This window comes from Palaemon carinicauda, chromosome 31 (genome assembly GCF_036898095.1).
Source record: "Palaemon carinicauda isolate YSFRI2023 chromosome 31, ASM3689809v2, whole genome shotgun sequence".
NCBI classification, from domain to species: domain Eukaryota; kingdom Metazoa; phylum Arthropoda; class Malacostraca; order Decapoda; family Palaemonidae; genus Palaemon; species Palaemon carinicauda.
The window spans coordinates 84,101,200-84,114,502 of record NC_090755.1 but is presented as its reverse complement, the minus strand read 5'-3'; the positions used below and the strand labels follow the sequence as shown (position 1 = coordinate 84,114,502).

The following is a 13,303-nucleotide window of genomic DNA, read 5'->3' as shown; positions in this document are numbered from 1 at the left end:
CATACCGGTAATTTCTATTGATTAAGTGAAATATGAAAAAAAATTCACTCGTCATCACTTAATAAAAAAATCAATGCTGTTACACATTCAAAACTTTAAAGACATTTATGCTGTTCTCTTCTAAGTTTTTATCAGCCTAACTGCCAACCGATTCCAACATTAACTTACAACGCCATTGACTGACAGAAGTTGATCTCCTCTCTTGAGACCACCATGGCGATCTGCTACTCCCCCTGGAATGATCCTAGAAATGTAGATTGGAGAATTCTGCTCCCGGCCTCCCATAACATTAAACCCCAACCCTTCGTCCGTTTTCGGCAGCTCTACAACTCGGGGATGGGCATGACCCTCACTAGCGGCAAAAGCAGCAACTGTTGCCTGAAAAAAATAAAAAAAATAAAAATCGACCACTTTAAATCAAAGGATAAAAAACGAATCACGATAATGGATATTAAGCTTTCAATGTTTATAAGAAATTAAAATTCTTTTGACTTCTTACCAAAGCACTTTATTTGGGCATACTGTACATTAACCTATTATTAATAATAACATTTTCCAGATTTCCCATTTGAGAAAAATCACATCCCAATAATTCAGGTGATACAACTCCACCACAAACCTACCTATTCCTAATAAAGACATAGATGTCACTAAACTATACTGACACCTTGTTATAAATCTTATTAGCAGAGTTCCAGCCACGTAGAAATCATACTACTGTATTACGTACTCTCAAAGGAGGAGGTTTTGTTTTATAGTATGGAAAAATGCCTTTTGTATCACAAGGTAACAACCATATTCAGATATCAACCGATCTAAGAACTCGGCTTGAAACCACTTTCCCCTTTTATTATTATTATTATTATTTGCTAGGCTACAACCCTATAGTCCATTTCTTTTAGCGATGCAGATTTGCACCGACTCGCAGCGGTGCCCTTTTAGCTCGGAAAAGTTTCCTGATTGCTGATTGGTTAGACGAGATAATTCTAACCAATCAGCGATCAGGAAACTTTTCCGAGCTAAAAGGGCACCGCCGCGCGAGTCGGTGCAAATATGCATCGCTAAAAGAAATGGACTATAGTTGAAAAAGCAGGATGCTATAAGCCCAAGGGCCCCAACAGGGAAGATAGCCCAGTGCGGAAAGGAAACAAGGTAAAATAAAATATTTTGAGTAACATTAAAATAAATATTTCAAATATAAACTATAAAATCTTTAACAAAATAAGAGGAAGACAAATTAGATAGAATAGTGTGCCCGAGTGTACCCTCAAGCAAGAGAACTCTAACCCAAGACAGTGTAAAACCATGATACAGAGGCCTCAGCACTACCCAAGACTAGAGAACAGAGAATGGCCTTACTAATCAAAATTCCTGTACAGTATTATATGTATGAATATAAATATAGTAAACACCAAAACCAACATCATCATATTCTACCTTAGCTGTAGCGGAAGCTCGAATCTCGGGTGACCCTGATATATCAACAGTCTCGTAAACATGTTCGTAGACTTCTCTAACTGCTGTCAAGAATTCTGACTGAAGAACTCTTTGGAGTGCTGCTAACTTTGCAGATGGTACCTCTCCAGCTGTTAAAAGAAAATTATTTGGTTAAACTATACGACATTTCTTACATAAAAATACTACTGTATGTATTGTACATTTTAAAGAAAATCAATGCTTACTATAAGGAATTGCAGAAGCAAAAATATAAAAAAAAAATAGAGTAATCAACAACCAAAATTATATAATACTCTACAGCCCTAAAGGAACTGTGACCCAAAAACACCCTAAAGTTCTACCTAAGTTGTCCATTCTATAAATCCATAATTCTACATACCGTATTTTGTAAAATCTTCAAAAGCGTTAATCATAAGATAAAAAACTGGTAATAACTTATTTCAAAATATAACCAGAGACACCAAAGAGAGTACAATAGAAATATCAGCCCATAGAATATGTCCAATGATGCTTAAACGGTTAATACAATCAAACTAGGCAGATGAACTGTGCAAAGATGAGAAACCTACACTTATTACATGTCACTCACAATTTCATCAAGACCATAACTTTCTTAAAAGAATGGAGGACAAGTACATACACAAGAAACTTTTCCCTTAATTCTAATACAGCTTTAAAGATATATTTTGTATCCACAAGATTTTATTCCTCAATTTCAAAGAGTTCTCCCTGTCAATGATAATCCTCTATCAACCCTTTACACAAGATTTTTCTCTGGTTGTAGATTAAATAGTTACTGTATACGTAACATTTATTTCCCTATTATGAGCTCTTTACATACATATCACAGTTATACATACACATACCCAGGCACTTCCCCCAATTTTGGCGGGTAGCCGACATCAAACAAATGAAACAAAAAAGGGGACCTCTCCTCTCTACGTTCCTCCCAGCCTGACAAGGGACTCAAACGAGTTCGGCTGATACTGCTAGGGTGCCACAACCCACCCTCCCCTGTTATCCACCACAGATGAAGCTTCAGAACGCTGAATCCCCTACTGCTGCCACCTCCGCGGTCATCTAAGGCACCGGAGGAAGCAGCAGGGCCTACCGGAACTGCGTCATAATTGCTTGCCATTCTTCTTATTTCTAGCACGCTCTCTTGCCTCTCTCACATCTATCCTCCTATCACCCAGAGCTTTCTTCACTTCATCCATCCACCCAAAACTTGGGTGTATAAAATTTTAACCAAATACAAGTAAATATTTTTACATATTTATATGGCTGAACTCATGAGTTTGTTCATACAAAATATACTATACATTACATCTTAGCCATTATATTGAAATAAAAAAAAATAACTTGACAATGGAGCTTGACAAAATTCTTTTGAGACAGCGAGATCATTATAGCTATTTTGTATTAAAAGTTACATATTCAGATCAAGAACTCTAACAAAAAATAAGGAACCTTTATCCAGTTTTATTTAACCATTATTCCTCATATAACTCAATATTTACAAAAGAAAGACAGAAAATTCTTCTTCCCTTCAAATGTGAATGATTAACACACCACTAACTGCAGAGTAATGAAACTTGAAAGGATTAACATATAAAAAGCTGGAAAGGATTAAATTTTGAAAGGTCAAGGTCACGGTCAAGCAAAATGTCCAATTCACGTAATCAGCCATAAGATTGGACATCATTGTCAGACTTTAAACTTGGTTTATATTTGAGTATATGAAAATCCATGCCAATTAATACATGTTAAGGTCAAGGTCAAGCAAAAGGTTGAGAAATAAGCTTCCGTTTTGGAGGTCTGAGCTCTGTTGAGTGTCCCTCTAGTTGTTCTTTTCTGATTGAAAAGCTAACTAAATAATGGAAAACAAGAACTTGGTTCAACTCACAGCTCAAGAGCCTGCAACAGACAATTCTATGAAGAAAAGGGATTTAAACTCTAACTTATCCGACATATATATCATGACTAAACTCTCAAGTTTCGAATATCAATGTCCTGTCTGTTAGATACAAGAGTATATAGCAAGGGACACATACTGTAGGCCCCTAGGCCTGACGATGAAAAAGTCTATTTCTACGTTATGAATTGCTGCCCAATGATACCAGTTTATCACACAAACTAGTACAGTATTGTAAAACTAGAGGAGCATTTAGTAGAGCGCACACCTCCGCTGCGGCAGCTTATATCTCGACCTTTTGTTTGACCTTGACCTTCTAAAATATGACAAATTCGTAAATAATTTGTATTTTTCCTAACGATACAAACCTTAGCTATTTATTTATGGGTATTACTTTCAGCGTAGCTGAAATGACGAGCCATCAAAATTTAGCGAGGGTTAACTACCCACACCGCTAGTTAGCTCACTTTGCTTTGAGGTAGGACTTCAAGGGGGATAGGGCTGGCGGGCAAGTTTGTATAAATAGCTAAGGTTTGTATTGTTAGGAAAAATACAAATTATCAACGAATTTGTCATTTGTTCCGTAACTGGAATACAAACCTACGCTATTTATTTAGTGGTGACTCACTGATTAGGAAGGGTGGACGCCCCTGCCAATCTGGCTTTTTGGCTTTACCCGGGGGCTCCTTATCTGAGTACGTTAGTACTAAAAAATAAGGGGTCCCAGCGCCTCGCTAAAACCTTACTACGCAAGGTCCGCGGCCTACGCAAGCTGTGTGTTGAGATATATAGAAGTGTGACCGTCCAGGTAAAGTTATTCCGAGTCTTTAGTAGGAAAAACTGTTGTAACTAAGACTTTCCCAATACCACCTCGCTAGGATATGGGGACGCAACCGTATTAGTTCAATACTAGGTACACAAGGGAGCATGGTTTACCTACAGTGGTTTAAGGTCAGCTTGTGCAGAGAACCCAGGATGCTGCTTTCCCCAAGAGAGGGGAGGATGAAGAAAAGAATAAGAGCCAGTCAAACCATTTCATTCACGCAGACTAAAACCGGGTAACAGTGCCCTCAACCTTTTGCTACTTGTCCAATAAGGAGCTTGAGGTATTGTGCAGCCACCACAGGACCGATAGAAAACGTATCGAGTCTCCTGTGGGTCACGACTTGCAGGTAGTGGGATGTGAATGTAGTTTGTCGTTTCCACACCCCAGCCTGAAGAACCTGCGTCACTGAGGAGTTCTTCTTGAATGGCAGGGACGTAGCTACACCCCTGACATCATGAGCTCTGGGGCGACGTGAAGGAGGAGGGTCTGGATTCAGTGCATGATCTATGGCCTTGCGAATCCGTGCTGAGATTGTGTTCTTAGTGACCCTCCTCTTGGTCCTTCCTGTGCTGACGAAGAGTGCAGGCACACGAAGACAGGCTGCGGCTGTTCTCTTAAGGTACAGCCTCAAACTTCTCACTGGGCAGAGTAAGAGATGATCAGGGTCATCTGTTACAGAACAAAGACTCGAAATCCGAAAGGACTCGAATCGTGGATCCGCTACTCTCGGGTTCTGAGTCTTACCAATAAACTCAAGGACGAAGCTGGACGTTACCTCTCCCCATCCCCTTGAATGGGCGATGTCGTATGAGAGACCATGAAGTTCACTGACTGGCTTGGCCGAAGCCAAAGCTAGCAGGAATACCGTCTTCCAAGTTAGATGGCGATCTGACTCATAGGGAGGTCTCTTTAGAGACCTGAGAACTCGAACCACGTTCCATGGAGGAGGTCTCACTTCAGACTGAAGACAGCTAAGTTCATAACTCCGTATGAGTAAGGAAAGTTCTAGTAATGAAGAAATGTCCATTCCGTTCAGTCTAAAGGCAAGGCTTAAGGCTGAGCGATAGCCTTTTACCGCCAAGACTGACAGGCACATTTCTTCCCGCAAATATACAACGAACTCCGCTATTGCTGGAATAGTGGCATCGAGAGGAGAGATACCCCTTCCACGACACCAACCACAGAAGACCTTCCACTTTGCCTGGTAGACAGCTGCTGATGACTTTCGCAGCTGTCCAAACATCCTGACTGCAACTTGTGAAAATCTATACTGGATTGTCTCCAGGCATGAAGCTACGGCTTTGTGGAAAATATTGGCATGCGGCTGTTTGAGTAGATCGTGTCGTGGAGGGAGTTCTCTTGGGGGCTCCGTCAGGAGTTGCAGAAGGTCCGGAAGCCATTCCGCGTGATGCCATAGTGGAACTATGAGGGTCATTGAAAGTTTGGCCATGTTCTGGCATTGTTGAGTACCCTCCTCATCAGACAGAATGGGGGAAAGGCGTAAACGTCGATGTGGTCCCACCGTTGTTGGAATGCATCTTGCCAGAGAGCCTTGGGGTCTGGGACTGGGGAACAGTATAACGGGACACTGAAGTTCAGGGCCATTGCGAAGAGGTCCCTTGGCAAAGGCGAGGTGGGAGAGTATCCTGGGGAAGATACAGGAGGGACTAGCCTTGACTGCCTGACCGGAGTCAGTTTTACCCTAGAGGAAGTGACCACGTCAGAGACTCCTCTTTTCCTCTTCAAGGGGGGTGGAAGGAGCTATGATTCTGTGTTGAGAGTCTGGAGCTATAGGCTGCTCTGATGAGCGGCCAGACAGGGCAGATTGATGGCCTGTGGTACAGCTCTGACTAAGGCACTGAACCATGGCTGCTGACTGACCCATACACTGTCAGACAGATCCCCTGAAGAGAAACGGACCAAAGGTTCCCTACGAGGAGTTTCGGTTATAGGTAGGTCCGCCTTAGAAGAAGGCAGCTTTGGGATCTTGAACCGCTTTACAGAAGCCTGTTCCCCTTTTCCCGATGGGCGCGCTGAAAGGCGTTAGCAGGAAGGGGAGTGAGGCGATGGTGACCTGACCGAGTGCAGTTCCTGTGCCCGTGCTGGATAGCGCTGATGCGAGCAGGAGATTGTTGGCGTGTGCGCGGGTGAGAGCTGGCGCATGAGCGAGAGTTGGCTTGCGCGTGTGAACGAGAGCTGGCGCGCACGCGGGGGCGAGTGTCGGGTGCGCGTGACCTAGTATGTGCGTGGGAGAGATCTGGCGAGCAGGAAAGCGCTGGCGCGTAGGAGAGATAGCGAGCACGTGAGAGTGGGCTGGAGCGAGGCGAGCGCATGAGTGTGCTGGCGCGCGGGCGAGCGTGCAGGCGAGATCTGGCGTGCGTAGGCAAAGGATGGCACATGTGTGCAAGAGCTCGATGAAGCGCAGGAGTGCTGGCGCGCAGGAGAGCACTGGTGCGCAGGTGTGTTGGCGAGCAAGAGAGCACTGGCACGCAGAAGAGCGCTGACATGCAGGAGAATGCTGGCGCAGGAGTGTGCTTGTGCGCTGGAGAGCGCTGGTGCGTGGGAGATCGTTGGCGCGTAGGTGCAGGTTGCAGCTGCCGTCTAGGTTGGCGAGCAGGAGACTGAAGTTGCGTGTGCGCGCGCAGTTTCGGTAGACTAGGTTGCGCCGGAGATCGTGGCGCGCTGGTAGACGCAGAGGGTGAGCAGGTGAAGGAGCGCGCCGAAGCGTTGTAGAGCACTGACGAGCAAGTAGGTGCTGATGGGCTGCTGGTGAGCACCGGTGCACTGCAGGAGGTTGGCGAGCTGAAGGGCGATGGCGCGCAGCAGCGCACTTCGGTAGGACCAAAAGAAGACTGCAGCGGAGACTCCTCTGCGTGTGACGGTTGCAACGATGAAGCAGAAGAGCCGAAGAGGCGCCTTTTCACCAATGGTGAAGGGTGACCCCTAAAGCGAAGCAGAGGGCGAGCTTTACGGCGAAGACAACCTCAAGGGCCATTGGATCAGCAAGCTGACCGTGAGCTGCAGCAGTCCTCCGAAGAGGAGTCTCTATGAGTGAACTCTCCCGAGGGAGAGAAACACTCGCAGGAGAGACAGACTTTGGACTTAGTTTCCCCCTAAAAGGATGATCAGGAACGGGGGGAAACTAAGTCGGCAGCAACAGCTGGAGAGTCTGGAGGAGCAGGGGAGTCAGTCGAGATCACAGGTGAAACCTCTCACACCAAGGGCCGGCGATGATGACTACTGCACACTAGCACCCCGGCGGATGATTTGCAGCAATGAGTCCTTGGATGGCAGACCCGGGAGCCCCAAGGACAACCAAACCTGAAAGAGGGAAGTTATTGACAAGGGCTCACCCGGGGGGGGAGAGGTGGGGTAGCTTCGCTAAGGGAGGCAACACCATCTCTCGAGGACCGGGCTTGGCCGATATTAAATTGGTCTACGCTACTACTCGACGGTCTCTCGGGAGAGACCGAACGAGTAGGAGCTTCGGAGGAGGGTCGGGAGACGGAAGAACAGGCCTTGGGATTTTCCCCCTTCGAAGGAGAAATATCCTGCTTAGACTTCTTCTTCCACCATCACCCAAACCTCTCCCACTGGGAGGCAGACCACCCCCCTACACTTATTGTTACAATCACACAGTTGACCTCTGGAGGCGGGATAAAGGGTGTGGGGATCGGTCTCCACCACCGACATAAAAGTTCCGCAGGCCTGGCCAACGAGTCCAGGGCAGGTGCAAACAAATACACACTAGAACAAAGAAAAAGCAAAAACAGATTAATGGCAGTCCAATAAAGGCAAAGGATGAAGAGAGGCAATGTCCGTTCACCATCTAAGCCAAAAGTAAAGTGAGATTAATCACAGGTGTGTGAGTGAGAGCGGTAGCAAGCTACCTGCCACCCTCCGCTAACTAGTAATGTGGGTGGTTAACCCTCGCTAAACTTTAATGGCTCGTCATTTCAGCTACTCCGAAAGTAATACCCCTAATAAATAGGGTGGTTTGTATTCCAATTACGGGACAAAAGAGAATTAATGGCAGTCCAAATAGCGGCGAAGGAAGAGGAACGGCAACGTCCGTACAGTAACTGAGACAAAAGCAGTGAGCTAAATCACCGGTGTGAGTGGGAGCGGTAGCAAGCCATACCCCCTAACCCCACTAACTAGCGGTGTGGGTAGTTAACCCTCGCTAAATTTAAATGGCTCGTCATTTCAGCTACGCCGAAAGTAATACCCATAAATAAATAGCGTAGGTTTGTATTCCAGTTACGGAACAATTAATAATTTCCGGCTTTTTACATAAGTCAATCCCTGCAAGATTTATTACTATATGGTTAAAATTGTGGTCAGGAAGCTGTTCACAAACAAACACACACACACATAACCTCCTTCCAACTTCCGGGGAGGAGGTCATAAAAATATTCTATAAACTGAAGTCTTTTAAATATTCAACCCTAACTTCCGTAAATTCTTTACTGTATTTCATATACCATATACGTCACTAGAAACATAAGTTACTTAAATTTATGGAAAATCCCATTACTGGTGTCAGCATTACTATAATAAAAGGGCAACTTTGAATTGCAACAAGCATTGTACTTACTTTTCTGTAGCTTGTCAAGAAGTTCAATAGCTCTCTTGACATCTGAAATAGAAAGAGAAATTCAGCTGAAAACTACTGGATATTTCATTAATAGAAATAAATTACATTTTATTAAATTTCAAAGGCAACTGAAGGACTTTTACTATACTCTGGAAACTTTATGCTTATCCAAATCAAATATAAAAAATTCTAAAAGTAATTTGTATTTTCATAAGCGCAAGCTTAAATATCCATTGAATTCATTAACAACGTAGGTAACAAAACAGTCTGAAACCCATTACTTTTACTAGCCGGGTATTATTAACAGAGATAGTCACAAATTTTTGTTCCGACCTACCACTCTAAATTTTCCTAAGGGCCATTTTAATCTGTACCCATGTGACGGGTAGATCCGCAGCCACAGCTCCTTCCCGCTGTCATAGTATCATTAGTAACTGGTTTAATTATAGGCTTTACATTGGCACCCCTAGAGTTACTGTGATGTATTTTAGTTCTACTGAAACATAATTCCATCGCTATACAAGCTTAACCTTTTGGTTACGTGTTTATAACATCAGGACGCAGTATAATGTAACAATATCACAATTTAAATAATCTTAATAATGTACAACATTATGTTACACTATAAACTTGCATTTAGGTTATTCATGTTAAGTGCTTTTGTATGGTTTTTTTTTTTTTTTTTTTTTTTTGGCAATTGGACTGTAGACTACCATAACTCAAAAAAGACTTCAATTATCATATTAATACTTGTATATAGTTTATTTACTATTCTCTTATTTCCTTCCCTCACGAGAATAATTTTGGATATTTTTTGTCATAAGTTACTTGATCAAAACAAATAGAAATCTAAGAAAAGCCTCTTCATTGCTAGTGCTCAACGTTGGGCCACACAATATAATATTACCGATATTTTAATTATGATATTAATCACGAAAGGTTTGGGTAGAAAGGTTTCTTTAGGATATTCAGTATAGTCAAAAGTTCAATTTATCATAGATTTCGGCAATATTCCTCTAAAGAGAATGCTAGAATTGAAATACGATATATTTGGTTTTTGGTTTCAGAATATTTTCGGATATTCTTTACTCATAATTACTTATTCAAAATTAATAGAAGGCCTACCTTAACCTATTGGTTATGTGTGGTTAACACCAAGCCATACAGAATAACAGCGTTAATTTTTCAATAATGATATTACCGTAATCATGATTACATCCTAATTTGTTTTTAGACATTAAATCTGAAAATGGGATATTGAAACCAAGACCATGTCCAGCAATCAAACGGTCTTCAATGCAAAGTTTTACAATTTACTTGGTGTTTTTATGAGCAGTTGAAGTGGTGACTAACATGACAAAACCAATGGTTTTCTTCCAGTTATCGTTCTTACAATCATTTAAAACATTTAAAAATACACCGTGAACCCTTCTTGGTTGAATTTTGATACTTTTGCAGACGATAACATCAGAACACAATAAAATGAGAAAACTAACTGGAAAAGGGGTTTTCCATGCAAAAATTGCAGGGTGGCTGACTAACGAAACTTTACCCACGTCTTTCTACATGCAATAATTACCACAGGTCGCAAGGGATAAAGCCAAATCCAGGTTAGGTTACAACAAACCTCTGTATCTCACACATTTAATAAACAAAATGTGTATAGAGCCTTTGTATAACGACGGACAGGAACACGTGCACAGAACGCCATTTGACCTAAACTTTCCCGCCTAACTTAACTTATATGTCATGCTCTTACCTACTTAACCACCTTAGACTAACGTATTCTTAGCGATAAGATTGAAATTAGGGGATTTATGGGGCAAGGCCATCATCATACATACACCCCATGGTTTACTAGGTCAAGATAAAGAAAGGGTAGGGGGAGGTTTGCAGGGGTCAAGTAAGGAGAGTTTCACCACCCTCAAGGTTAGGTGGGTATGGTTAGGTTAATATTCAAATTAGTATTTCACTTGATCAATATTTAATCCCCCACTCAAAAGAAACCCTTACTGTTCATTAAAGGGGTTAAATCACTCAAACTAGTAATTTCGGTTTCATAATGGTTACAGAAGGAAAGAGCCGTTTTACTAAAAAAAAAAAAAAAAAAGGGGTGTATGTATGATAGTGGCCACCTGTATGTATCATTATATCTAACTTGGAATACGGTCGTGTAAGGGAGGTCACGCCCCCTATTAGGAAAGTAGGTAAGGGCACGGCTTGTAGGTTAGGTTAGGGGGGAGAGTTTAGGTTAGTTGATGTCCATTTTTAATCAATACGTGAGGAACTGGCCGTTGATATACAAAGGCTCCCAAAAGAAAAAAATAGGCATTTACAAGTGAAAAAGTCTTATCTTCAAAATTAACTCGGATCGTTTGTAGGGTGACGGCCAGATCCCGTAGAAAACGGGAATACTCTGATCTGTGGCCGTCGTTCTAAAAACGATTTTGGCGGGAGAAGCTAACTTAAAAAACCCACCTAACCTATGCTAAAAGCCAAATGCTTACCCAGGGGGACTTCGCCACCCCGGACACCCCCCCCCCCCCCCCCCCCGCCCTTACACAACAGTTTCCTTACCTACGAGTACGACGGGAGAAGCTAACTTAAAAAACACACCTAACCTATGCTAAAAGCCGTGTCCTTACCCAGGGGGCTGCGCCCCCCCGGACCCCCCTTACACTACATATTTAAGATCCGTAGTCCATTTCCAAACGTTTTTATTCTATACAAGATAACAGTCGGAGCGATAATAAGCAAATTAGGACGCTTGGCCGTAGCGCTACAAACTACCCTTTAACTCTTATTTTCACTGCAAATAAAAACCAATTATTTAAGAAATAATAATCAATGGGATTAGAGTGTGGAGAGCAAAAAGCATTAGATTTCTAAAAAATGTCCCCCGTTCATAGACGGTCTAACGGGTTTTTGGTTTATTTGCTGTTGAAATGAAGGTCAAATACAGTGAAAGCAAATTAACAACTACAGGAAAAACTATTTTTTCTGTCAGTAAATATAATTTTACCAGTCTAAGGTAGCCTACAAGTAGAGCAGGCTATTTCATTGGACTACTAGCCTGGCCTTAGTTTAAGATACTATGAAAAGACTATTAAAAATGACGCAATTTAAAAACATACTTTCTGAAACATAAGTAAATAAAGGAGAATTTGAATTACAGAAAATTAATTACGAAAGAGGATACAGTAGTCGACAGGCATAGCTTCATCATACCTACAGCCAAACGCATCGAAAATATTATCTTAATTCCTAATTAATACTAAATTACAGAGCATTGAAAATAAGCACGATCAGATATAAAGATTCGTCAGAATGGAGATTTACCTTGTTGGAGAGTTAAAGGTTCTGCTACAGTCGCCATCTTTGTTGTTATTCCAATGAGATTCTAGATTCCACTTTCTGCCTTGTGGTTTCTACCAGAGTTGCCAGTTTGGCCTTTTTTCCGGCCAAAAAAAAACTCAAATTTGACCTTTTGTATTTAAATAGGTTGGCCTTTAGTAATATGAAAAAAGCCGAGCCTTAAATACTATATTTTTGACCTTTTTCTATTAATGGGTTGACCTTTTAAAGCCTCTGTTGATTAGAAATTGATCTTTTCTCATTTAGAAAACCTGGCAACCCTGGTTTCTAGACCTTTGCGGTCTTTCAAGGATTACAATGATTCTCCACACAAAAAACTGAAACCTAAGACTTAAGATTTAAAAATCTTAGTACAAAAACTAATTAAATGTGTGATTTAAATTATTCAAAATATTTTGAATCAATAAATTAGTAAATCTTCCTTATTTTCGTATAACATCGCCGAAGACGGCATCTTTAATTTTCTTAATACGGTAATTAAATTGCTAAAGATTTTATATCAAAGAGATATAAAAGAAATATAACAGAATATGATTTGTGCTTAGGCTACAGGTTTTTATTAAGTTAGTAATTATATGAAGAAACTAAAGTTGAGTAGTATAATTCTGCAGAGTAGAATTCAGAGCATCTCATCCAGGGTTACCAGATTAGCCATTTTTGGGCCAAAAATCCCCAAATTTGCCTTTTTTTCCGTGCGAGATACCTAAATTTGGCCTTTTTGAAATTGGTTAGCCTTATATTATATATTTTCGACCTTTTTTTACTATTAGGTTGGCCTTTTAAAGCTGCAGTTGATCAGACGTTGGCCTTTTCTCATTTGGAAAACCTGGCAACTCTGATCTCATCGCAGGCACAAGAAGTGGGTGTGGGGCGAGCTTCGACGGAATTTGCACTATATTGCACAGATTTCTTATCAAGAGATCTATTCTTTCTGAAATTTTGCCGTACCTAAAACTTTCAATTAGTTTATCTCACACTTACTAAATATAGCAATTTTACTCAAATATACGATGATATATGGTAAAATAAGGTACTTATGTAAACAATTCACGAGACTGTAGTCATAGAAACCAAGTGTTTACGGAAGTTAATAACAAATTTGTTTCCACAATTCTCTCAAGATTTTTTTTAT

At 41.5% G+C, this 13,303-nt stretch overlaps 1 protein-coding gene across 4 annotated transcripts in view; it reads right to left on the bottom strand.

Moving 5' to 3' along the window:
- veli (L27 and PDZ_signaling domain-containing protein veli) overlaps window positions 1-12,226 on the bottom strand; it is a 29,846-nt gene extending 17,620 nt beyond the window's left edge. For all 4 annotated transcript variants that reach the window (XR_011040754.1, XR_011040755.1, XM_068355547.1 and 1 more), the window contains exons 1-4: window positions 12,136-12,226; window positions 8,797-8,838; window positions 1,438-1,586; window positions 169-378 (exon numbers count right to left, since the gene is read on the bottom strand). Coding sequence is in view for 2 of the 4 variants with exons in the window: in XM_068355547.1 (XP_068211648.1) it covers window positions 169-378; window positions 1,438-1,586; window positions 8,797-8,838; window positions 12,136-12,172 (438 nt within the window). In the remaining 2 variants the exon portion in view is untranslated. The remainder of the gene's footprint in view (window positions 1-168; window positions 379-1,437; window positions 1,587-8,796; window positions 8,839-12,135) is intronic.
- Window positions 12,227-13,303: the final 1,077 nt, after the last annotated feature.